The sequence below is a fragment of the Ahaetulla prasina genome, chromosome 3 (assembly GCF_028640845.1).
Source record: "Ahaetulla prasina isolate Xishuangbanna chromosome 3, ASM2864084v1, whole genome shotgun sequence".
In the NCBI taxonomy this organism is placed as follows: domain Eukaryota; kingdom Metazoa; phylum Chordata; class Lepidosauria; order Squamata; family Colubridae; genus Ahaetulla; species Ahaetulla prasina.
This window is the reverse complement of record NC_080541.1, coordinates 82,582,391-82,609,873: the sequence shown is the minus strand read 5'-3', so window position 1 is coordinate 82,609,873 and position 27,483 is coordinate 82,582,391. Positions and strand designations below refer to the sequence as shown.

The 27,483-nt window shown below is 39.2% G+C and overlaps 2 protein-coding genes across 5 annotated transcripts in view; one reads left to right on the top strand and one right to left on the bottom strand.

The window, feature by feature from the left end:
• The window catches only part of LYRM4 (LYR motif containing 4), a 51,608-nt gene extending 46,399 nt beyond the window's left edge, over nucleotides 1-5,209 (bottom strand). The window contains exons 1-2 of the mRNA XM_058178127.1: nucleotides 5,076-5,209; nucleotides 928-1,048 (exon numbers count right to left, since the gene is read on the bottom strand). Coding sequence (XP_058034110.1) covers nucleotides 928-1,048; nucleotides 5,076-5,161 — 207 coding nt within the window. The 5' untranslated portion in view covers nucleotides 5,162-5,209. The remainder of the gene's footprint in view (nucleotides 1-927; nucleotides 1,049-5,075) is intronic.
• A 72-nt stretch (nucleotides 5,210-5,281) lies between these two features.
• The window catches only part of FARS2 (phenylalanyl-tRNA synthetase 2, mitochondrial), a 244,977-nt gene continuing 222,775 nt past the window's right edge, over nucleotides 5,282-27,483 (top strand). For 2 of the 4 annotated variants that reach the window (XM_058178123.1, XM_058178119.1), the window contains exon 1: nucleotides 5,282-5,421. Coding sequence is in view for 2 of the 4 variants with exons in the window: in XM_058178117.1 (XP_058034100.1) it covers nucleotides 14,116-14,124 (9 nt within the window). In the remaining 2 variants the exon portion in view is untranslated. Of the gene's footprint in view, nucleotides 5,422-14,100; nucleotides 14,125-27,483 lie in introns of those variants that run through there. The other 2 variants (XM_058178117.1, XM_058178118.1) reach the window with 1 other exon arrangement.

Sequence of the window (27,483 nt, the reverse complement as noted above, 5' to 3'; positions counted from 1 at the left end):
TCGGCCTATGGATTCAGATTTTTAAATTCAAATATTGTGTTTTAATTTTTGTATATGTCTTTTTAACTTGGCTGTAAACCGCCCTGAGTCTTCGGAGAAGGGCGGTATAGAAATGTTAATAATAAATAAATAAATAAATAAATGCGGTAAAAGAAATGTCGTAAAATGGAGCAAAATCTACGTAACGAATTTTTCACTTGGCAATATAAATTCTGGGCTCAATTGTGGTCGTTAGTCGAGGACTACCTGTGGATGGTTTCTAGGGCCACATTTAGCATTGTAGAACAATGTCATGAATGAGTTATAGTGGATACAACTCAATATACAAAGACTTCAATCTGTGCCTTCCTAATTCAGAGTGAGGCATCATAAAATTCAGTAAGGTTTATTTCCAAATAACTAATTTGGTAATTCTGTGGGATTTTAATTTTTCTATCAAGAAATTTAAATAATACTACAGCAGCTAGAATATGTACAGTATACAAGATAGATATAGAAACAATTCTTCCTATTGATCAGAGTGCAGTGATAGAAAATATCTTTTTGCACTTAAATCCTTACTTCAGTATCTTCAGTAAGTTAAAGGAGCACAAGTAATAAAGCTGAGAAAAGATTTCTATCAACATTTTGGAGTACCAGCTACAATGGGAGTAATTGTTTAGGCTTATGGGCTCCTTAAGGTACTGTATATTTATATGTGCAATGGTTTTCCTTTTCCTTTTCTCATAAGCTGTTATTAAAGAGCTAACAATATAAATTTCTATTTTATCTTTTGTATCTTCTAATCAGAAGCTTGTGTATACTAATGTTAACTGATAAAGTGTATATTTAATCTACATTCATAAGAGATTGAAAGAGACTAAAATTATATACTTGAAGAAAAGGAATACTATACCAAGTCTGGAGTTTAATTAATTGATATCTTACCTGTCGGTGTATCATTTCCAGATTAGTTTTTGCTTTGTTGATTAGTGTATCTATTTCTGATGATTCCTTGATGTTTTTGTTTTCTCTAAAGGCATCTCTTATTTTTCTGATGGCATATGTCCTAAGTAAATTTTTAAGAAAAAATGTAAGCATACACTGTCTTTTCAAAGCTTGATATACAAACTGTATACAAATGAATATTGAGATGAATACATGATGAATATTGAGATGAACACAAGATGTATATTGAGATAACTGGAAGTCATGTCATCCAGAGCTCTGAAAACTAAAGTTGGTATTTTGAATTATAACTGGAAACTTAACTTGAAGTCAATGCAGCACTCGTAAAACTGATGTTATATATGGTTGTAATGGCTCTCAGTTGACAGAATAGAGGCCATTGCAATTTACAAAAGTAGAGTTTCTGAGTAGTCTTTAAAGAAATCCCTATGCAAAGTACAATTTAGTAGTCTCATTCCCATGCCTAATTTCTAGTTGAAAGGGATCCTAATAATCTACTTCATTTGCAATTGGGCTGGAGATTGGGTGGAAATTGAATCCTAGGAAGGCTAACTCAGGAAAGGGTGCATAATAACCTCATTTAAAGCATCTGATAGATCACTACTACCAAATGGAATGCTAATTACCTCCCAGATTCAACCATCCCCACCTTCACTGGCTCCCTGAAGGGGGGGAAGTGGGACACATGTCCAGCCCACAAGTGGTGATGTTCATATCCCAAAATACTTTATATATTTCCTCCAAGTTGGCAAGTGAAAACAAATCCCAGATAGTATTTCCAGACATCAATTTGATCACCTCAGTAGACCCTGCTCTCGCAACAGAATCTGAATATTATTATTGAGATGTGCAAATAACCCTTAATGGTCCACAGCTGGATCTTCCTGCTTATATTTCTCCAACATTCCAGGTGTTGCTGTTTCTTTATTTTCTAGAGATGCTTAGTAAATCAAAGTGATCCCCACTCTGGTACCATAGTTAGAAATGCTCTAGTTGCGTCCAAAATTCAAAATTTATCCAACAGTGCATACAACTACTTATCAGACTGTACTCATTAAGATCTACAAATTCAGTCAATAATTTTCTTACTTCTTAAAGAATGCAGTGCAAAACTAGAACCCCAAATTCCATTAAAATGTGAAACTATATATCTGAATGAACATGCTTAGTTTTGCATTGTAACAGCCATTATTCAATGTATGCTGAAAAAAATTAAGATAAATAGCTTGAGCTACAGTTCATACTAATGACAGAAGAAAATAGTTTAAATTGTATAGGCTGCAGGATTAGATTGGATTAATTTCCCCAATAGTGTACTGATGACTAAGATGTCTACCTTAACAATATAAGACAAATGCAAGAGCTACTTATTAAATATATATGCATATACCATTCATAACCATTAAACCAAACAAAAATCAATATGGGATTAAAGAAAATATTTATTATATATTATTTATAGCCTTTATTAAAATAAAAACAAAAAATCTATATCAAGAAGTCTTATCCAGGAGAGCTGAGGGCAAACAACCGATTTCATCTGAAGATAAAGCTGTGAAACAGGTTCAACTTTGTAGACTAAAAATAAGAGATTTACTCTAGCTTCATACATCCAGATATATTGGAATTCAAATGCCATAATTCCCAATTAATTTTCAGCCTGCTGAGCTAATTTATTGGCTTTTACAAGGTTCCGAACACACCTTATAAAAGAGATTTTGAATGCATTAGTATCTCTGATTTTAAGTTTAATGTGTTAATGTATTGTGAATTGGAATTATATAATTTCCAGTTATTTTGGCAGTATTGGAGTGCAAGTTCAATACATCTGGAGGGCATTTGTTTCTGGGAAAGCTGCTAACTATCAGAGATGGAGGCTACATGCAGATCATTCTTGACTTAAATTTCCTTCACAAAGAGGACACAGGCATTGAAAAGAGAAGAAAGACTGAACTGATACACAGGAGGGACCAAACACCTCACATCTTGCCTAATGGCCTCTTGGCATGTATGGATACTTATGGAAAAACAAGTCTTTACAGATTGGCTTTGGAAAGTCACTTGGGTGCAGTGCTACTCTTATAAAGGACTATATCCTTGATGGTGAACCTATGGCACTGGTGCGAGCCGTCGTCCCAGTTCAGCTGTCGTGCATGTGCGCATGTCTCCCACCAGCATGGGGCATGCGCAGGGGGTCATGGGTGCATGTGGGTGGGTGGGTCACGTGCGGGGGGCCGTGCGTTCATACGGAGGGGGTGCATGCGTGGGGCCACACACATTGCATTTTGGGGTTCAGGCACGCACACACTTTGGGCACTCAGTCTGGAAAAGGTTAGCCATTACCAGACTATATCAATCTTTGGGGAATTAAGTGCAATATCAAAAAATCATTTTCCAGCTGTCCTTTATCATTTTAAGAAGCCCTTAGAAACAACTACAGCTCCTGCTCCTGTTTATCTTATTTAACTATTTTAGTTTCTATTTTGAAACATACTTTCCTACCACCTGCTGTATTCAGGCACCAAAGTCAACAAATAAAAACAAAACCAATTGAAAACCCAAAGGGAGCAAAATTACTGCTACACCCCAAAAACACATGTTTCTATTAAGTCTCACAAACGCCAGCACAGAAGAGTCCTACCACAACTCTGTAGCCACAATAGAAATAAAATGTTATGTATGCCTCTGATTGAAATACCAATTCTGGTTAGGTTATCCATGCGCTAGTCCTGGTTTTCTTGTTTTATAGAAGCTCGGTTTGCCTCTGTAGAAAACTTAACATATTTGTATGTAGAAAACTTAATAACATATTTGTATCACAGAATTCTAATAACCTAGTTGGTATTTTCAAACAGAAAACAAAATTAATGGAGAATACTTCTATAAAATATAAACTAGACACATTTTAAAACAAATATAAATTATTTTCTGCCATTGTGCATAAACAGATACTTCATACACTCTTAAGAGTGATTCCCACTCCACCCCACGAGATGTTGGCAATATTGATTTTTAGTGGCATCTTGAAGAGTCAGTCATTATTTTGATGGCCATTTTTAATAGGTGTCTAAAATGTTTTGTCTTCTTTCTGCTATAACGGTAGCAGAACTGTATATAAAATTCAGCTCCTATTGATTTGACATTATTAGTTTTGTGATAAAAAAATAAAGGTAAAGGTTTCTCCTCTCCAATTGTGTCTGATTCTAAGGGGGGTGCTCATCTTCATTTTTATTTTTTTTTAGCAGAAGGAGCCAGTCTGAAGACATTGTCTGTGATCATATGGCCAGCATGACTATACACCGAAGAATGGAATGGAATGCTGTTATCTTCTGACAGAAGTGGTACCTATTTGTCTACTCACATTTGCATGATAAGAAACTTTTAAAAGGTGGGCAAGTACTCCCAGTTATATTCATAATGGAGGTTTCATCCAAAGTACTTTCAATAATATTTATCATTCAAAGCAGTAAAACACATCTGTTAAAATAAAATTGCAATCTTTTTCAATAGTTTGGGTTTCTCCAAAAGTATATATTTATTGAGACTCTGTCTTGAACAGAAAAACCAGAGAAGGAAAAATGATATATCAGCACAAGATTTAATGTGTCTCCTCAAATGAATATTCAACAGTGGGGTTTTTAAATGAAAACATTCGGCTTACCTTGTAATGTATTTGAATTTGCATATTAAGATTTATTTCCCATTTGTTGCTATTCCGCATTATAAGCAATTGAATGAATCAATGTAATATGGTAATTAAGATACCTGACCAGGAGTGAGATCTTAACTCAAATCGACTCTCAGCCATGTTAAACCACTCGATTTTAGGCCAGTTATCCTCTCTCAGTTCAGCCTATCCAACAGAATTATTGTTGAAAAAAAATTGGAAGTAGTTGTCACCTTCAGCTCCATAAGAAAAGCCAAGGTATAACTTACAGATTGTGAATTTTTAAGTTACAATTAAATATATATTGCAGGAAACAATGAGCAAGTTTCTACTCATATCTAGTATTGCAGTATATCGATTTCCTTACAGCAGCCAACGCCGAAAATAAAGGCAGAGTAAGTTGAATGTAAGCATTATAATTCTGCCTTGTTTCCTTGATGCCCCCCCCCCCTCTTCCTACCTATAGCCGTAGGCGTTGAAAGCCTGGCTTTCTCTCAGCAAGGCCCGATAGAGACGCAGCACTTCGGTTCTCCTGGACGCTGCCATCTTGTAAACACGCTGCCGGGCTTCCCAGCAAGCCCCCTGCGCCTTTCGCTGCCTCCGTCGGAGCTTGATTCCGGAAGCGGCCCGGGGACGCGCGGAGGTCGGGGCTCGGTTGGTTGGTGGAACCGGTGCTGCGCGGGAGGCGTTAAGGCAAGGCAGCTCGCCGCTCGGCCTGCCCCTTCTCCGGGTGACCCAGCCCCAGGCGGAGGGTGGTCGGCTTCTGCTCCTGGCCTAGGAGGCGATCTGGCAGGAGGAGAGAGGAGGTGAGTCTGGAGAGGTGGTGGAGGAGGGCGCGCGGCTCTGCGGTGTGCTGGGCCGGAGAAGTGGATTCCCGTTTCCCGAATCGGGGAGGAAAAAGTGTGTGTGTGTCCTCCCATCCAGTTACTAGTCGCTACTTTCACTCGCTGGTCTTTTTAAAACGCTTCTGCCCAGCACGTGCATTTCTGTCCCAATCTTGCAAAGCGTCATGACTTTGAAACGTTTCCTTCCTAAATGCACTGTTGATACTAGAACACAACCGCTTGGATAACACCGGTGGTACTTTGGGGACTTCTGGCACTTCGGCCCGTTAGGAAAATGCTTAATTAAGATTGCTCGGGGGGGTGTCGTGTCTTCTCGTCGTTTCGGATCAAGGGGTCGGGACGCCCCTCCAACTTGCCGACTTCGGCTCCCGCCACCCCATTGTGGTCGTAACTTGAGGATTACCTGACGTAGTACAGAAGCCGATACTGCAGGTTTACCGTGAGTTATAAAAGAATCAGGACTCTATACTATGTGCATAAACGAGAACCAACCATTCTGGTTTCGGCATTTATTGATGTATTTCTTTTGCAAGTTATGCTGTTTATATATCTATGGCATAGAGCTATTCAATACGTTCCCGCTCCTTCACCCATATGCATTCATGTTAACAGATTTTAGTAACATCCAATTCCCATCATGGCAACCAACGAAGACAATAGCTAAGGATCCTAAGAGTATCTTGAAGATAGCAGGTGATTTACCTCTATGTTACAAGGAGAAAAATCTTTGTATGTAATCTCTTTTTTTCTGCATTCACTAGCTGTTAGCATTTTATCTGTTCTATTGAGGTTACTAAAATGAAGCATATCTTATACTTTTTCTGATTTGGGGTGATTAGGTTAAACGGAGCCATACTATTAATGTAAAATTTTCATATAAAGCTGAATTAAAACAGATTCTACAGGATAAAACATACAAATAAAAGCTATACAGGTTACCTGGTTAACAGCTGCTTCGTTTAGCGATCATTTGATCTGACAGTGACTCTGAAAAGTAGATCTACAATCAGTCTTTGGACCTATGACCATTGCAGCATTCCTGTGATCACATGATTGCAATTTGGTCACTTGGTCACTGGCATATTTTTACGATGTTCGCAGTGTTTTGCAATCACATGATTGTCAAGTAAGCTTAGTAAGAAAATCAGCAGAGAATCACAAGTCATGGTGACATGAGGGTGTGCTTAATTTAAATACTTAATACATATTAATAATAATTATTATTAGATTTATCAAAGTGCCTGATAGGAAACTTACGATATACAGAGTTAAAATAGCTTTAAAAATAAATTTACAAAATTAAACTCAGTGCATTGGGTAAAAAATATGAGGTAAAGTAGATTGTCAGTTTTCTGAAGGACAATGAGGGTTGTGTGTGGAACATGCCTGGTCTAGTGGTTGAAGCACCAGGCTAGAAACTAGGAAACCCAAAGTTCTAGTCCCACTTTACGTCAACCCTGAAGTTAGCCAAACCGTGACCATTTTCCTTTTTGTGATTTTTCTCTAGGGTGGTTCCTTTCTTGTTGCTTCAGGGCTGACATAGCCCCAAGTGAAGAGGGCAGGGAGGGGGGTGTAGAGATAGTTGGAATATTGTAGCCAAAACAAAATTCCTTCCCGTGGGAATCGAGGACGTTGGTGCAGGTGTTCGAAAGGTGGAGATTGAGGTCACCTAGCAACTGGACTGTATTCTGATTGGACCATGTGGCTGGAGACTATGGGGGGAAGTGACAAAGTTTTACTTTTAATTGGGTGAAAAACCAGTGGGAATTTAGAGCCGTTTTTTCACCAGGAACTTGCCGATTTGATATGTCCCAACAAAATGTTCTTTGAGGAAATTGCCTGCCTCACAGTTCTTATTGAATGGTATGTATTACTTGGAACCCTGACATTTTAGGCATGAGAGTTGGCTGGGTGACTATGGGCCAGTTGTTTTCTGTGACCAACTCTCCTCACAAGGCTGTGACGAAAAAATAGAAGAAGGAAGGAGCATTACTTACATTCACTGCCTTGAGTTATTTATAAAAAAATAATGGTGGGATAAAAACATAAAATAAAAAAAATCTGTGCATCCTTTATTAACAAGACACTATTACCAGTAAATTCAAGTCCACCTTTAGCCAAAGAAGTTCTCTGGAAGACTTCAGTCAATCACTTTAGCCCAAATTCGCAGTAGTTGTGAAGAGAAATTGGAGAGAGTGGTATACATTCTACCTTGAGTTCCCAAAGAAAAGTGGGATGTAAATCTAAGAAACATTTATCTTCTCTGGAGGAAAATCTTTCTTACCATACATCTCTTCTCTTTTCAGATGGAGAGTTGGTATCTGCAAGGTAAAGAGTCCAGAATGTACCCTTTTAATTGCAGTTAACATATGGTAGTTAAATGAAGATGGGTTAAAAATAGGGAAAAAAATATGGAACATTATATAAGAGTCAGTCTATTCAAATTGTTTGGTATATATTTGAACGATTGTTTTTACAAAAGCTGTAAATGGAATAGGAAAAAGAAAAGAGTTTGTAAAGATGGCAATCTCCCTTTATACTACCTAGAACTCCATTAGCAATTGAAGTCCTTACTAATCTGATTAAATTATAGAAAAGACATAAAATACAGGGCCAATTTCTCTTTCTGAGTCCAAAATTGTCTGCCTTCCTCAGAGATACATTCCCCCCCCCCATCTTATGCTTATTCTCCACTGTGGCTTATATTCTCACACACTCAGTAACTGGCACAGGCTTCCTTGTACAGATGTTTTCCCCATAGGAATAGTAATGTAGATTTTAAAAATATCCTTTTTCACAAATACTTCACCGAAGAGTGCTTTGCAGCACCTCCACGGGACTGTGATTCAAGCTCTTCCCAAATTACGTTTCTTCCTGTTGGTCTCCTGATATAATAAAGATTTCAGCATCTTTTCCATTAAAGGTTGTCGTGGTTGTTGCTGTTGCTGCTGCTTTCTTCCAACATTTATACTGACCCTGGAGAGAAAATATACTATATATAGGAAGCAACTGAGAGATGAGAAATCATTAGAATATAAAACCAACATCAGAGTCTAAAACAAAATTAAATGGATGTTGGTCCTTCAAGGTAGACCACACCATGAAACAGTTTTGATATAAAACTAAAACTACTTTTATTAGAATAGCTATAGATTAGGGGGTGTCAAACTCAATTTCATTGATGGCCGCATCAGCATTATAGTTGCCCTCAAAGGACCAATTGCATGTAAAACTATGTTATCATATTAGTTGAGGAGTGCATTATGTCTGGGGTATAAGGAGGTTGCACTCTTCACGGCACTCTTAAGGTACCAATAACCTGAGACCGGAGAGTCCAGCAGTAGAGAGATGGAGCCATAGATCTCTCAGCCAGAGGGACAGCAGCAGCTTCAAAAGACGTGTGTGTACTTCAACAACGCATGGCTCGGGTTTCTCGACAAGCTTTGGCTCTGGCCTGATGCACAGGAGCCTCCTATCTTGTCTTTCCTCGTGACTTTGGGAGAAACTCTGTGAGGTGAGCGGCTACTTGTGGGAAAGTGCAGCACAGATGAAGGAAGAGGAGGAGGGAAAGGTGGCAAGGCAGGGAGGGGTGAGAACTGAAGAAACACACAACCTGAGTGCCTTCCGTTTTTCTCTTGCCTTCCCTCCCTTTCCTTCCCTTGCCAGCCATTTGGTCTCAGGCAAAGGGTTCTTTAGCCATGCCCGCCCACCCCTGTGGTTACCACTGCCACACAGCTTCATGTGTTGAAGAGGCTCCTGCTGCCTGTCCTCTCGCAGAAGTGGGGGAGGCTGCACGGGGGCCGACCGGCTCTTCGGGGGCCGGCCAGATGCTCTGGACCGCCTGGGGCCATGCAAGGAGCCCGCTTGGGTGGGGAGGGAGGGAAGCCCCGGCCCGCCTGTCCTGGCCAACAGCTCTGAGCTCCCTGCTCCACATCTTTTGGCACATGCGGCCATTGCTCTTGCCGCTCTGGTCTTCGCATGCACATGCACACCAGAAATCAGAAGACCAAGTGGCTGACGTACATACACACACTGGAAACAGGAAGATCATCTTCCTGAAGCACGCATGCGTAACGGGCAGCTGCTCTTCCGGTTTCCGGTGCGCCTGTGCGTGAAAACCAGCTGGCCGGAAGAGCAACAGGCGACGGCTCCGCATGCCCTGAGAGATGGCTCTGCGTGCCACTTCCGGCATGCGTGCCATAGGTTCGCCATCATGGCTCTAGGGTATATTTATAGGGTATAATGCTGTCATGTGGTGCTCTTTATTTTGTGTTAAATTAATTTCAGTTTTATGGCAGCATTCAGCTCTTATGGGAGAGAGTAGCTGGACTTCCTCACAAAAATACATCAGGACGCCAGGGTATGCTACTGTTGAAATTGTGATTGATTCTTTAGTTTTTAGCTTGGCTCAGCTGTTTGGAACAGAACCATGGAAAGGTAGAGATCTTTTCTTCTCCTGGTGAAACCATGAAAGGTTATTGTGAGAAGTTGTTTGTTTGTGGGGGGGGGGTTGTAAGAAGGGTTCAGCAGGTGCTACTCTAAGGGTTTGGGATGGGGCAGTGCCAAGTGAGGTACCCCACGTACTTGATTCCGTACTACTTGAATTGACCTCTAGTTTTCCATAGTTCCATACTCTGTGGTGCCTGAGTTTTGGTACTTTTTAGAAGGATTGATAAAAGGGATTGCAAAGAAAGTGCAGTGAAACTGATGTATTTCTTTGCTCCACTGTAACTATAACTGCATTTTACTAGTACTATATAGAATTCTTTAAGATGGAATAAAATGGGACATTTAGGTTGTTAATCTTTGCAAAGAACTGTGAAAGTCATTGCTGAATGGTTACCAGGCACAAATTATAGGTAGTCCTTGACTTAGAACTGGAATTGAATGGAATTATGATCATGTGTTGTGGTCATTAGGCGCGTTACAATGCAACTGCACCCAATTTTATAGCTTTTCTTGTGGCGTTTGTTAAGGAAACACCATCAGTGTTAAGTGAACCTGTTTCCCTCAACAGATTTTTTTTTTCAGAATCCAGAAGTAAATGCCGGAAACTAGCATAAAATATTGAAAATTGTAGGGGAATGTGGATGCACATGACAGAATTTTAAAAACGAGTCATAAATATCTCTGGTGGTTTATTGTAACTTCTACCAGTTGCTAAGTGACCAGTGACTGAAGACTGCCTATAAGGATTCCCAACCCCCAGGCCACGGTCTACTATCGGGCTGTGGGCTATTTGCAACTGGGCTGTGTGAGTGGCGGACCAGCATACATGCATTCGTACACAGTTCAACTTGCGCAAGTGATGGCCCAGTGCACATGCACATGGGCATCAGCTCAACTTGCGCAAGTCGAGCTGTGTGTATATCAACAGGTGTGGTGGCCTGCCACTTGCATGGCCCGGTTCCCTTCTCTCCCCCGCCAGGCCGCCAAGCTGCAAAGGTTGAGGACTGCTGCTACATGATACCAATGTCAAAACTTTGAAAATATAAAAATATTTTATATATGTACATCACTTAGCCATGCTTTCTAATTGTCTATTAAAGTAATATTTTTGTATTTCTTTTGGGTTCTATTAGTTGGCTTGAGTTTTCATTTAACTAGAAAGACAGGATATAAAATAAATAAGCAAACTATAATCCAAATGACATAAACTGTGTGATGTCCTTTTTGCCAAAAACTGAGTACTGTAGATGTAATATTTTAATTGTACCTTAAAGATTGTTTGGTATTATCCTTCCCGTTACTATCAAGGATAGATAATATGAGATAAATTGCAGCATTTGATAATACAAAATGGATTTGTGTAAACATGTGTTGGGCTAAGACTTCCTCTCTTCACAATAAAAGCTTCATTGCTTTGAAAATAAATACATGAATGAAATTAAAAAGGATAGAGTATGTGAAGTGGCTATTGACTTTTAAGCGGTACACTTTGTGGAGTGTTATTTGTAACACTGAGATTTTAAAATGAGATGAGCTTTCTTCAAAATAAAAAGTGGCTGAAACTAGCTATCTCTGTTGGTCAATAAATCATCTCTTCATAATGCCAAAAAGGAATATTTCAATTTCTCTCTCATTAATTTCTCTGTTGGTATTTTGACATGGCACCATTAAAATGGGAAAGGTATAACAGATCAAAGTATTGATTAGACTGTTGTTTGATCTGTATTTCTTTCAGATCTTTTCTACCATGTAGCCTTGTTATGAAGACTCAATTTTCTGCTTTCAACAACACATCTTAAGTATTTGAAATAGTTACATGGATGTTTTTTCTGTGGGAAATGGGCTCTACTACCAATTGGTCTTTCATATTTGCCTCTAGAAGAGATTGGTGTAACCATTGTGATACATGTAACAAATAATGACCGTAATGTAAATTGTGGACAACTTTAGAAGTTTATAGAGATGAAAAGAATATAATCTGTGCCTTAAATAGATTCAGCTTCCCCCCCTCTTCTTGTGGGGTGTCATTTTTTTCATATTCTTAAAAGGCGTGTTGCCACAAGAATATATATAATTTACATCACTCATTTAAATGCGCATTGAACATTTTGGAGGATTCAGTAATAATTGAATAAATCTTTGCTTTCTTATTGTTGGGTATAGATAGTTGTATGCTTTCCTTCTCATTGGATAACTTTATTTGACATGAATGTTTTCCATAAAATATATCAATATCCTATATCGTTCTGAGGAAGTAAACTAATTAATATAATATCAGGAAGAAACCTAGCATTCAATCTGCAGTATTGTTTATTTTCCACAAAGGGGAGCTCTATGAAGTAAAAATGAATTGTAGCAGTATTGATGTGAACCGAAAAAAGATAATTTCTAAGCACGTCAATAATTTTGTACATATTCAACAAAAAATAAAGATTAGATGAATTATTTTATTCTAAATCTTTGTGTGCGCCATTGTGCAAGGCACAGCAAGCTGCAACCAGTCTCTAGCAATACTATACACACTGTTTCAAATCTTTTTGTCCACTAAGAATTTTCTGAAAGGAACCTGCCATCCTTTGTCAAAACAAGTATTTTCCTCTCTTTGGACAATTAGTTAAAGGGAGAATGAAGTTAGAAACAGAACAACTTTTAAAATCCCATTTAGATAAAATAAGAAATGGTAGGTTTGGTTTAAATAATGATTGAAAACACTGTTCAAAAAGACTGAAGAAGGTTATAATATTTTGAATAAAAATACATTCTTGCTGTTTGCTATAACCTGAATAAATATGCTTCAGCATTTGGAGTAAGGTATAGATTTCAGTTTAGATGGTACATACTATGTGAAACAAATAGTTATATTTTTATATTATATTTATATTATATTTTTCATATTCACTAAAAACTGAATGATTTTAATATCTAGCGCATTTACTTATAAAGTCAGAAGAGTTCGGTCGGTTTCAGTTCAATCCAATTCAGTACTGTGAACATTTAGAAAAATATTTCTGCCATGATATTGTTGAACAATGATCATCAGCTCTCAAATTATACTAATAACTTCATTCTGGTTATTTTTCCCCAAATAAAAATATAAATATTGTTATTAAAGATGCATATGCGTCATAATTCATTTTATTCCTAAATAGTGTTTTGTAAAAGTAAAAAATTGACAATCAACAAAAATGACTGTATCAGCCATCCGGCTAATCAATGTCATTCTTTTTATTTGGAATATGGAAAAGGAGCACATTGGCTTTATTACTTCTCAGAATGCTTCTCCATTTTGAATGACTTGCATCAAAGAAAAGAAAACACTCCTTTTATTCTGGCAGTGCTGCAGAAACTGACTGCTGTTAAAAGTTGAACAACTGCTTCAGCAGTCTCTAAATCCAAATGTTTAAGTGAGTTTCTTTCTAAACATTACCCTTTGCCCTGACAATTACTATAGTTGGTATTATGGAAGGATGATTGTGGGATGTTCATGCCAGAGCCAAATTCTATTCTTCATCAGTTAAGGATTGACCCCAGTACTAACTCTGAGAATAATTGGGAAGAAAATAACCAAGAGGCATGCTTGTTCCATTTGCTGTTTTAGAGTCTGTAATTTAACTCTGTCAGTGCCTATTTCGCTCTCCAAGGTTGCAATCAATTTCTTCCAAAGTTAGCAACATGAAAAATAAAACATTGATTTGACAGCACTTTGTTCAAAGCAAAAAAACAAAAAACCCATGCTTTGGCATAGTTATTAAATGTTCAGTTTTTCTCTTTGGCCCTGTGGTGAAATCTTTGGCCCTTCCACTTATATTTTCATGATTTTTGATAAATTGCATCAAAATAGGCCACTTCTTGATACGGCTCTCCAGTTAGTCAATTAAGGGGTCCCACGGAAAACTTTGCTTTCCAATCTTTCTCTTTTTTCAAAGTAGCTGCTTTAAGCTGCACACCGCAATATCAGTTACATTAGCCTTATTTCTGTATTATTGAACTCCACATGCCTGAGAAATCTATTCTTTGCTTTCTGTCATTCGTTTTCCTTCTACTTATTTATATTCGTACTGGTGGCTTTGAATCATTATTGACTCCTGGAGGCTGCCTGGACAAGTCCCTGCAGTTTTCTTGGCAAGATATCAGAAGTAGTTTGCCATTTCCTGCTATCTAAGACTTAGAGAGAATGACTGTCCGAAGGTCATCCAAGCTGGCTTTATGCTTAAGGTAGGACCAGAAGTCACAGTCTCCCAATTTCTGGCTTGATGCCTTAACCATTACACTAAACTGGATTTGTGCTCCATGTTCAGGTCTGCTCCATCACCTTAAACTCTCTAAATCATTTTTTTGTCTTTGCAATTTAAGAGAGCAGGTAGATCTCTGGACTATTAATTTATCTGTCATGTCCATGAAAAGAAACCGTATACACAAAAAGACATTTATCTGCTCCAATAGGTGTTCCGTTTTCTTCTGAAATATTCTGCTGCAAGCCTTTTTGATAATCCTTTGCTCCAGAGATTGGTTGGAAATTTTTCTTCTAATTTTTCAAACGTCAAGAGTTCTTTACAACTTGGGAGCTATAAATTTTCTCAACCATAGTTAGTAATCGAATCAGGAACATAGAGACTACATTTTGATCCAAATTTATTGCAGGAAGGTATTGATCAGTCTGTTTCCAACAAGTGTCTATTTCACATATTGAGAGTTCATTCTGGCAAGATCATAAACCACCTAAAATGAGACACTCCTGCTCAGAAGAGAGAGTGGAAGTCTGTTTCATCATAGGAGAGGGAGAAAAAGTCTCAAGGTGAACCTCGATTTCAGTATAATTAGGGCCTGGGATATTTTCATAACTGCTTTATTCATTTTTCCACACCATACCTGAGAATTACATCCTGGAAAGCTTATGCCTGCTCTGGCTCTTTGCTAGTCCAATTCAGTTCAGGTCAGCCATGGTTTGTTCAATAAGCAAAATTTACAAAGAGAAGAATGCAGAACAATGAGAACATGAGTTAATGCAGGATATCGCAACACTGAGTGAGTCAATCACTTTCATAAGCAATTGCAGTTGCTTTCGAGTAGTTGACCCACAATATTAAACCTTCCATATTTAAAAAAAAACAACCAAAAAATTCTGGTAAGCATGAACTGTAATAAAAATGTGGCCTTTTCTTTAGCAGATTCTAGAGCAAGGGCATTAAGCATTTTTCAAGTCCCAAAATCTGTTAAACACGAATAAATCTGGAACCCCTGATCAAGAGAGGTTTAAAATCTATTTTGTTAGTTTCTTCCACTCAGTTCTTAAAATAAAAAAATACAGAATTGTTTATTTATTTATTTATTTATTTATTTTTTCGTATTTATATACCGCCCTATTTCTCTAGGGACTCAGAGCGGTTTACAGGCAGATAAAAATACATATAGATACAAAATAAAACATCCATTAAAAAACGTATTCCAAATAGCCAAATAATTAAAAATAACAGTATACATAATAAAACCCATTAAAACCAATTTAAATTTAAAATCTAAAATCTAGTCCAGTCCTGCGCAGATGAATAAATGAGTTTTAAGCTCGCGGCGAAAGGTTCGGAGGTCCGGAAGTTGACGAAGTCCTGGGGGAAGCTCGTTCCAAAGGGTGGGAGCCCCCACAGAGAAGGCCCTTTCCCTGGGTGTCGCCAGACGGCACTGCCTAGCTGACGGCACCCTGAGGAGTCCCTCTCTGTGAGAGCGCACGGGTCGGTGAGAGGTATTCGGTAGCAGCAGACGGTCCCGTAAATAGCCCGGCCCTATGCCATGGAGCGCTTTGAAGATCATTACCAAAACCTTGAAGCGCACCCGGAAGGCCACAGGCAACCAGTGTAGTCTGCGCAGGAGAGGTGTTACGTGGGAGCCCTGAGGGGCTCCCTCTATCACCCGCGCAGCCGCATTCTGAACTACCTGGGGTCTCCGGGTGCTCCTCAAGGGGAGCCCCATGTAGAGAGCATTGCAGTAATCCAGACGAGACGTCACGAGAGCGTGAGTGACCGTGCATAGGGCATCCCGGTCTAGAAAGGGGCGCAACTGGCGAACCAGGCGAACCTGGTAAAAAGCTCTCCTGGAGACGGCCGTCAGATGATCTTCAAAAGATAGCCGTTCATCCAGGAGGATGCCCAAGTTGCGCACCCTCTCCATTGGGGCCAATGACTCGCCTCCAACAGTCAGCTGCGGACGCAGCTGACTGTACCGGGATGCCGGCATCCACAGCCACTCTGTCTTGGAGGGATTGAGCTTGAGCCTGTTTCTCCCCATCCAGACCCGTACGGCCTCCAGACACCGGGACAGCACTTCGATAGCTTCGTTGGGGTGGCCCGGTGTGGAAAAGTACAGCTGAGTATCATCAGCGTACAGTTGGTACCTCACACCGAAGCCACTGATGATCTCACCCAACGGCTTCATATAGATGTTGAACAGAAGGGGCGAGAGAATCGACCCCTGCGGCACCCCACAAGTGAGACGCCTCGGGGCCGACCTCTGCCCCTGTCAACACCGTCTGTGACCGATCGGAGAGATAGGAGGAGAACCACCGATAAACAGTGCCTCCCAATCCCAATCCCTCCAACCGGTGCAGCAGGATACCATGGTCGATGGTATCAAAAGCCGCTGAGAGGTCTAACAGGACCAAGGCAGAGGAACAACCCCTATCCCTGGCCCTCCAGAGATCATCAACCAACGCGACCAAAGCCGTCTCAGTGCTGTATCCGGGCCGGAAACCGGACTGGAACGGGTCTAGATAGACAGTTTCATCCAGGTGCCGGGGGAATTGACATGCCACCACACTCTCTTTAGATGCTTTTTCATAAAATAGGATATTTGAATGTCCTTTACTATGAAGTAGACTTTTTATATGAATTCAGTTCAGTTCAGGAAGACAAATTGCATCAAGTAATTTGGAAAAGTGTTTTTCACCAAAGGCTATTTCCATTCCTAACCATGTAGTAGTTCAGGAACCATCTTAACTTGGTTAAGAATTGCCAGATATTCCTTGTTCATTCTTGTTTTACTTTAGTCATAATAAGGAATTAGCTTCAGGGTGAAATGCTCCCGGTTCAGACCAGATTGCCCGATCTGGTAGCGATGGCGGGTGGTGGTTCGGAGAACTCGCAGCAAAAATCCCTGGGCCCCCCCGCCCCAGCTGAGCTGCACGATCATCAGAAGTTTTTTTTTTACTTTTTAAAGCATTTTTTCTTCCGCCAAAAAAATGCTTTTAAAAGTAAAAAAAAAAAGTTGACCACACCCACCCAGTCACATTACCTCCCCCCACCAAGCCACGCCCACAGAACTGGTAGTAACAAATTTTACATTTCATCCCTGATTAACTTATTTTGTCTTCCTAATATAATAGGTGAGGAGAAAAAAGCATGAATCTGTCGCTCATTACAGTTTCTTTTTTTCATGAATTGGGCCTTCCTTTCAGCTGTTCTAAAAAAATCACGTTACATTTGATTTTCCTTACACGGTGGTTTATAACCTAGGATAAAAAAATAACTGTTTATCAAATGAATATTTTATTTTTTGAATGCAAGGTATGCTGGGGACATTTTTTCTTTAATGTTGCTTCAGGATAAAAAAATGGTTTCTATAGAAGATTGACCAGGTTGAGCTGTAGGGTAGAATCAAACATGTCATCAGTTGCTTTGCTTCCACAAGAGACCTAAATCCAGTCCTCCTTTAATTCTTTTGGTTCTTTTCTAGCGCCAATGTGCCTTGACTGTTAGTAGATCAGATTCTTGTTTATGAGTAGCCTGTAATAAACTTGAAATACTTTGAATAAACTCAAGATCAGAAAGTATCAAGAGATGAAAAACAAAGTTGAAAGATTATAGTATAAACTGATTATGGTTATTGGCATTCTGGGTACATTACCAAAAGGTATTGGAAAATATGCACCATGACAAAATTCCCATCGGTCAATTAAAACTGTAGTGCTTGAAACTACATGTCTAGTACATCAATGCATTATAATATCCTAGGTTCTTGGGAATTTGATGCATATGAAGGCAATACCAGCCAAAGAACAGACAACTGCAATTTCACATTATTGTGTAGATCATCATCATCATCATCATCATCATCTTCATCTACTCAACTCCAGCTACTCTTCGTTGATGTGCCACAGTTGTTAGCCATAGTTACACAAACTACTAATATTTTAGACATTTTCTTATCTGCATTGTTACATTCAAAAAATAATATTCTGTTCCTTAAACAATATATTTCTGGCTATCCTGTGCCATAAATTTGATATAAGGACACAGGGTTTGAGTGACTGATCAGGTGAGATATCTGGAGCAGAAATTATTATTATTTTTGAACAAAGGTTAATTTTGAAAACATTCTCTTAACCCTCCCTCCCCCCCTTTTTTTTTACTCTTAACAATATAAAACACAAACTTGCAAGAATGTCTTGAAATTTGTTGACTAATATATACAGTATATAACATGTTTGGTGTCCATCATAAATACATTCTCTGCTTGTGTTTTAAAGCAAATGAACTGTATACGCCTTATGCATGTTATTGTTTGATCTGTTAAGAGATTTATTAATACCTGTGAAAGCATTATTTACTATTTGTTAAATTGAAAAGAAAATAATTCCTGCCCTACCATTTTCAGTGCTTTCTGGAGTGTGCTTTTTCTCAGGTGAACCGAATTTGTAGTTATTTTTTAAAAGAGAAGCACAGCGGCCCCAGTGGACAGTCAATTCCACTGTAGCTTGCCTATCTCTTCCTGTCTAACCATATCAAGCCTATCCATTTCACAGCAGCGAGTGTGCAACCAGTTGCATCACTACTCCACATGGGGCCAGCACTGCCTTAGTATAAAAAAAAGACATGGAAATTTTTTTTTTTCCATCTTGAAAGACTATTTGCAATTTTGTTTCCCGTCTGATTGCTGCAGTCATTTCCTTTCTGCTGTCAAATCTTGCAGCTTGTTAGAAATTTTATTCTGAAATATGACACAGAGCGTAGTTCTCTTAAACTCTGAAAGAAAAGAAGAAAGTGTTCATTTTTTTCCTTTCACTTATGTTTTAAATGACATCTTAAGTGGCTATAAAGAGACTGAATTTATTTTTGAAAGAGGTGCTATTTAGAATGTATTTTAAATAAGCATACTTTTTCTAATTCATTGTAGCTTATCTCACTTTTTCTCACTTCCCTTGGTCTGTTACAAACTCAATGCAGTGAGAATTATTAACAAAACTGGAAGTGTATCGGTGTAGTGGAGGTAACAGCAATGCATTCAGTATTCTGGGCAAGAATTTCAGCCTCCTGCCAAATGCTATTAGCAATGTCCATCTTATCTCCTTCTGTATTGCACTATGTATATAGACGTTCATGGAGAAAATCTATCTACGGTACATGGTCATTAAAAGCTGACAATCACTAGATGGCACACAATCAATCGAATATAAATGCTCACTAGATGATAGCATTTGGTTTTGCTGTTTATGTGGGATGATAAGCCTTCCTAAACAATGTGACAGTGCTGTCATCTGGAAGGACTTTTAGTTAGTAATAAACATCATGTGAAGTAACATTGCCATTATGCCAGCTTTTTTGTGAAATGGTAGTATTTTCCTAATGTCCCAAAGGATCAACGAAGTCCAGTTGCCTTTTGAAAAAAGCACCTTTGGGACAACCATGACCTGGATGACTGAGAATCTCCATAGATATTTTCTTAGTGTTGATTCATATAACCTTTTGCTGTGAAGTGGTAATTATTTTACTGTACTTTGTAGATAAGATGAAAATCCTTAGTAGATGCTTGAGATCTACTGCTATTCAAAACGGTGAATAGAAATAGTAGTGTGAGTATATTCTTGGGTTTTCAAAGATTGGTGAAGTTCAGAAGTTGACAGTCATGCTCCAAGACACATTAATTAACTCACACCAAGAATTTTTATTTTTAAAACAATATGAAGTTTCTCTGTTTGCTAGGATTTCCAGCTAGCATTGCAAGGACTGGATCCAGGATTTACTTAAGTAGTAGAGAAAGGAAGAACACTACAGCCCTAATCCTCCCCTCTAGTCCTCCTTTACAAAATTAGCAGTGTTACTATATGTCTTCAAAGAGGAAGAACTTCCCTGCACTATGCAGATAACTGTACAGGTAATCCTCGACTTACAATAGTTTGTTTAGTGACCAAAGTTACAATGGCATTGAAAAAAGTGACTTATGAACATTTTTCACACTTACGACTGTTGCAGCATACCCACTGTCATGTGATTAAAATTCAGATGCTTAGCAGCTGGTTCATATTTATGACGGTTGCAGTGTCCAGGAGTCATGTGCTCAGCTTTGGTGACTGTCTGACAGGCAAAGTCATGGGGAAGCCAGATTCACTGAATAGCCGTGTTAGTAATTTAACAACTGAAAATGATTCACTTGACAACTGTGTCAAGAAAAGTTGTAAAAATGAGGCAAAACAAATTGTCTCACTTAGCAACATAAATTTTGGGCTCAATTGTCATAGGCTGAGGACTATCTGTACTTCTTAGAGTCGTTGACTCCTAGGAATGTGTGGTAGCAAATCTATAGAGCAAGAGAGTAGGAATGACATGAAAACTGGCATCTAGAAGTTTTATAGGAACCTGTAGATCACATGAAAATGGTTTGCCAGAAGATCTCTTCACTATTTCGGATGTTTGATAACATTAGAAACTGTTTCAGATGATACAGCCAGAATCCACAAGTTGTTTGTGCTCATATTGTGTTTATTTGGGTAGGTAATATCTGCTGCAGGAATAACATATGTTTTGTGCTGTAAGGTAGTTTCTATAGCAACTTAAAAATAAAACTCCAGAGAAAATAGCTGGATAGCATGTTCATAATAAATGATTGCCAACAATAACACATGCATACATTTTTCTTTTTTTAAAATTTTGTTTGAGTTATCAAACACTTAAAATAAACTTGGCAACTTTTGTTTCCTGTGTGAAGAAGAGATCTTTTAAAGAAAAGGTATCCAGCTACAGTTTCCCAGTAGCTACTTTACTGCTGAAATGTCAGAAGCTAAATGAAAACATCAGGAAGCTTTACGAATACTTGCATCATTCACAAATTAGTATAAACAGACTTTTCTTGAAGTGATGTTGGCTTCTTCAAAAAAAAACACAGATGAGTTTTATATTGTAGGAAGTATTTAAAAATGATCTTGAAGTTCCTTTTCAAAGTCACATTTCACTACATGGCCTGACTTGGGTTATTGACAGGGATCTTGTCGCTCTGAAAATAATGAATTAACTTGGACATAAAATAACTATGAAAATAGGGAGCTATACAGATAGATAGACAGGTAGACATAGCAATCTGTTTTTGAAAGAAGAGGCACTATAACAGCTCAATTGAGCAAACCAAATTGTAAATTATGCCATTATGCTTATTGTGTTTTCTGACACGGATAGAAAACTACTTTCCTACCTATATCTGAAAAACCTCTGTGTTGCTAGGAAGAAGTTGGTGGTCTCTTTGCCCTTGCAAGATGTGGCATAAAACTGGAATATTTCATATACAGTTTAATGGAAATCCGGTAACTGAAAGATCAATTATGGAATAATTTGTGATACAGCTTCCAGTTTGAAACATTGATGGTGTTTGGGTAATGAAACAGCTGCAAGAAAACAACCAAGCTCAGAGAGCACCAAGGACCCCCTACTTCCAACTTATTTCCTTCAGAGTAATCTGTATCAATAGTACGAACTCAGTAAAGTAAGGGGTACTATAAAGAATTTCTGTTTCTTAAAGAGTTAATCTGCTTATTTTCTGTAGGTGGAAGAAGTGATCCAAGAGTTGCAATTCAGTAACTTAAGACTCGGATAGTATATATCACAATGTTGTTTACCATGGTTTATTGAATAAATCCAGATGGGCAAGCTTCGTAAGTATTGCTAAGCCATGAATCATGGCTTAGAACCGTAAGATCTGAGTTTTAGCAACAAAGTAAAGTACTGTAGATATTGCCAAACCTTCAGTTCATGGCACCCTTAAAGTTTCATTATTTTTTTCATGGTAAACCATAGTTCCTACAGCACATACAAAGGGAATTACAGGCTTAATGTAAACATCAAACTCAGAGGGGCATTGTGGGATATTTTAACTTTTTGAAGGAAACTCAGCAATTCTAGGCTAGCAATTTGCACAGTGATTGACAGATGTTGAATATTGCTATGTTTCCCTATTTTTTTTTTAATCATACAATATTCCTGTGAGCTTGCTATAGTACCCCAGGCCCTTGTGGTGCACAGTTTGGAACCACATTAATAATAAACGTGACAAAAACTCCATTATGGCTAAGTATGAAATGTACATCCAGTTTATAATTTCAAAGCACAAGTTTTCCTGGCATATAAAGTTCATGGCAAAGTAGAGTCAAAGGATTTTTAAAAGCAAGAATGAAAATATATTCTGAAGATCTTTTGCCAGCCAGTATATTAGGCTATATATTGTTTTATGAACCACTGGACTCTTTCTTTCTCTATAATTACATTTTGCAACTGATTTCTATATTTGCCTAGGCTGAAAACTCTCTTTTCCATCTCATTAGCCAGGAAAAGCATCAGGCCCAGACAAGATAACTCCTTCTTGTTTAAAACTTTATGCTGACCAACTGGCCCCCATCTTCACCCCCATCTTTAATAAATCACTAGAGATGTGCTATGTTCCTTCTTGCTTCAGACGCTGTACTATCATCCCAGTGCCGAAGAAACTCCATCAAGAACTGAATGACTTCAAACCGTTGCTCTAACATCTGTAGTTATAAAAAGCTTTGAAAGGCTAGTGCTGGCCCACCTGAAAACCATTACAGATCCTCTGTTAGATCCCTTGCAATTTGCCTACCAAGTAAATAGATTGACAGATGATGCTGTTAATATGACTCTGCACTACATCCTACAACATCTTGAATCTCCAAAGACCTATGCAAGAGTCCTCATTGTAGACTTCAGCTCAGTATTCAATTCTATCATTCCAGATATTTTTCTAACTAAACTAAATTAGCTAGCTCTACTTGACCACACTTGTAAATGGATCGTAAGCTTTCTAACAGACAGGAAGCAGCAGGTGAAGCTGGGCAAAATAACATCAGATACCTGTACACTTAGCACAGGAGCCTTCCAGGGCTGTGCACCATCTTAAATTCTCTCTATACACCAATGACTGCATCTCAAAAGATCCATCTGTTAAACTACTGAAGTTTGCAGATGATACAACAGTGATTGGTCTCATTTGAGACAGTGATGAATCTGCATACGGACGGGAGGTTGAACAACTAGCCTTGTGGTGCATCCTGAACAATCTTCAACTAAACACACTCAAAACCATAGAAATGGTGGTAGATTTTTCCTATATTACCACCTCTTACAATACTAGGCAAGACAGTAAAGGTAAAGGTTCCCCTCGCACATACATGCTAGTCGTTGCCGACTCTAGGGAGTGGTGCTCATCTCCGTTTCAAAGCCGAAGTGCCAGCGCTGTCCAAAGACGTCTCCGTGGTCATGTGGCCGGCATGACTCAACGCTAAAGGCGCATGGAACGCTGTTACCTTGCCACCAAAGGTGGTCCCTATTTTTCTACTTTCGAAACTGCTAGGTTGGCAGAAGCTGGGACAAATAACGGGAGCTCACCCCATTACATGGCAGCACTAGGGATTCGAACCGTTGAGCTGCCGACCTTTCAATTGACAAACTCAACGTCCTAGCCCCTGAGCCACCGCATCCCTTTAGTATCACAGTAGAGAACTTCATGTTTCTAGGTTCTATCATATTTCAAGACTTAAAATGGACACATAACATCAAAAACGTCATCAAAAAAGCACAACAAAGAACGTTCTTTCTGCATCAACTCAGAAAGCTCAAACTGCCCAAGGAGCTGCTGATTCATTTCTACAGAGGAATTATTGAGTCTGTCATCTGCACCTCTATAACTGTCTGGTTTGGCTCTGCAATCAAACAATACAGACACAGACTTCAGAGGATAATTAGAACTGCAGAAAAAACAATTGCTACCAACCTGCCTTCCATTGAGGACCTGTATACTGCATGAATCAAAAAGAGGGCTGTGAAAATATCTACAGACCCCTTACATCCTGAACATAAATTGTTTCAACTTTTACCCTCAAAACGGTGCTATAGGGCACTGCACACCAGAACAACTAGACACAAGGACGGTTTTTCTCCAAATGCCATCACTCTGCTAAGCTATTAATACCCACAACACTGCCAAATTATTATTAAGACTGTATTATTATTATTATTATTATCATCCTTCCTATTACCTATCTCCTCCCACTTATCACTGTAACCATGTTGCTTGCATCTTTATGATTTATATTGTTTTATTTGTTTCTAGTATGATTTAACTGCTTATTAGTAACCTATGACTATCACTAAGTTGCATCTTATGATTCTTGATGAATATATTTTTCCCTTTTATGTACACTGAGAGCATATGCACCGAAGACAAATTCCTTGTGTGTCCGATCACACTTGGCCAATAAAGAATTCTAGTCTAATCTAGTCCTAGTCCTAGTCCTAGTCCTAGTCCTAGTCCTAGTCCAGGAAACGAGAGATTTTGAGATACGTGAACTGGGAAGGCTGGTTTTAAGAACATCTCTGACTAAATATGTCAAAATCAGTCCTTAACAAGATTTAATAATGGTATATTTTCCCCCTCTAAAGTAGAACCTATTAAAAAGGAGATGTAGATTACTTCTGGTAATTTGTAACTGTAGTAAAAATATCTGCTCATGTTCTTGTCCATTTCTCAGGGTCACTGATGACATGTAATGAAGATCTTGTCAATGAGTAATGGCAACAAAACTGTTAAAATACCCAGTCTCTTATTGATAATATGGCAGATTTGCTTTCATTACTTGGACATACTGTATATATAGTACTTTAATATTGTTAGACTATGTCTATGTGCATTTACATTTGTGCCTGTGTGCATTTACATTTGTGCCTATGTGCGTGTATTTGTGGCTTTCAATATTTATTTCACTGTGTTCTTTCAAGAAACTGAATAAACTGTTGGATAGGAATTATTTTGTTACACAAAATAAGACATTTCTCCAGTAAACGGTTTGCTTCTTAAATTTACCGTTGTTAACCATTATGCTGCTGGAAGGGGGAACTGAATTTTCCCCTTTGTTTTCCCTTCATTGTTAGCAGAGCTTAAGTTATATATGCGAAGGAATAATCATGTTTAATGGAAAATAGATGATCTTGTAAGGTATCAAATTCTAGTGGGCAAGAGATTGTAGTTTTATTTATTTATGTATTAAGAATATTTGCCTATTACTGTGGTTCCAAACCAAATATTTGGTTCCCTTAACATTATTACGATGAGCTATTGATTCAGGAGCCTCAGGAGATACATATAGGTAGTCCTCGACTTACGACCAAATGCTTAGCAACTCTTTTAAAGTTGTATCGGACCACTGAAAAGCTACTTAAGACCTAGCTTGGAAGTTACAGTCATGGTGATCACATGAACAAAATCTGGATACCTGGTAATCTGACTATTCTTATGAGTGACTGCAGGGTCGCTTCAGTGTCCCCTGTCTATCTTCTCCCATCCTGCCCCATTGGGTCCCTGCAGGCCTTGGGCCTGCTTTCCCATCCCCATTGGGTCCCTACAGGCCCGTGATGGCAAACTTATGGCACGTGTACCAGAGGTGGCATGCAGAGTCGTCCCTATGGGCACGCACGCTGTTGCCAGCTGCTCTTCCGAGTTCCATTGCGCACATGTGCGCTGGACAGCTGGTCTAGTGTGCATGCGCACTGGCCAGCTGCTCACTTCCAGGTTCTGGTGTGTGCGTGTGCGTGCTGGAACCCAGAAGAGAGCAGCTGGCCGGCACGCATGTGTGTGACAGAACCCGGAAGAGCAGCTGGCCACTGTGCGCTTGCACACCGGCCGGCTGCTCTCTTCCAGGTTCTGGTGCTCCGGTGTGCGCACACACACTCCAGTTTCAGCACTCGGTGCCGAAAAGGTTAACCACCACTGCTATAGGCCTTGGGCCTGCTTCCAATCCCTCTGGGTTCAACCCCTATTCCTCACCCCTCCATCACTGATCAGTCACTTATGTTTTACTGTAGATCTCCTTCTGGAAGCAGTTACTGCACTGCACATCCTTCTTGCACAGTGCGGGCCATGTGGCTTTATGTCAGAAGTGGGCACCAATTTGGGAGTGGCCATAACGAATTGTGACTGCTGTGAAATGTCATCTGCTTCTGGGACAGAACCGTGAAGCTTGCAGAGAGGCTGAGGGACGCAGCAGCCTGCTGTTCTTCCTGGATGTGAATTCTACTGCACTAGGTCTTCTCATCTGAGAGGCACCCTGTGCTCTACTTAACAATCCATGAGGTTGCTTAACCACCACATCGGGGAGAGGAGGGATGGGGATTGTTATGTGAGATGATCATGTTGGTGCCTTGCTTAATGGCTTTTCAAGCTCCATTATGGTCCTAAGTCAAAGGCTACCTATTCAGGCATGCAATATGTCATGTAAGTTGCTTTAAGCTCTACATGTAGTAGACATTTGCTTGTACTCCTTCAGTTATGCTTGTGACTGGTACGATACATGGGTTCTAACGGCTATGTTTGTTCTTTAAAAATAATGAACATATTTAGGAGCTATGTGGGCTCATGTCAGTTGTATTTATTAATAAATTATCTGAGAGGGAAGAATACAAAGGGATTTTTCTGTATAGAACACATCTATTGAAATAAATAAGAGAATAAGTTAGATGGGCATGAAATGTTTCTGACATTTTTATTTTATTCAGAGTGTCACCTGTCTTGATTCTCATTTAGGGACAACTTGCTGGTTTTATCTGGTACAAGACTTTATGCCTTTACCTAGTCCTGGCAGAAAAAGGCCCTGGTTACTGGTAGGACAAAGGCTAAGTTAAAAATTATAACCTCAATCTGACAGGAGGAAAGTTCAAAAGTAATGCCATCATCAGCTGCCCCCTGTCCAGCCCTATCTGTTGCTGCCATGTTCACCATACTTAGCATCAGCATTCTATCACGGGACTTCTTTTGTGGCACCTACTTTCAGACTGGTGTAGCTGGGCCTCCATTTGTACATCATTCAGGGTCTCCATTCACATCCCACTGAGGGTCTCCCTTTGTGTGCCATTCTGGGGTGGTTCTTTCATGCATGGGGCTTCTTTTGCAAAATATTAGTGTTTAGATTGGTGTAGATCCTGAAACTCGAGGGCAAGTCCTTTGCAAGGCAATGTTTCTCATGATGCTCAACTAGGTTTCAGTAACACATGCTAGGTATGTACTTTCATTTGCCACTAGGTTGTAAATAAGTGTGGTCTTATTCTGGACAGACTTGGTCCAGAATAAGACTTGAATACTTTGGAGTCCAAGGTATTCAACAATCCAAATAATTGGACTGAGGAGTAGCATAGCTGGTTCAGAAGTACTGACCTGTAGGTTCCCTTTATATGCTGTTATAATAACATAAACAGCGATCCCTGCCATATCATTGTCTCTACGTCACAGTTATGGTATGGATTCCCATCTCTGTACTTG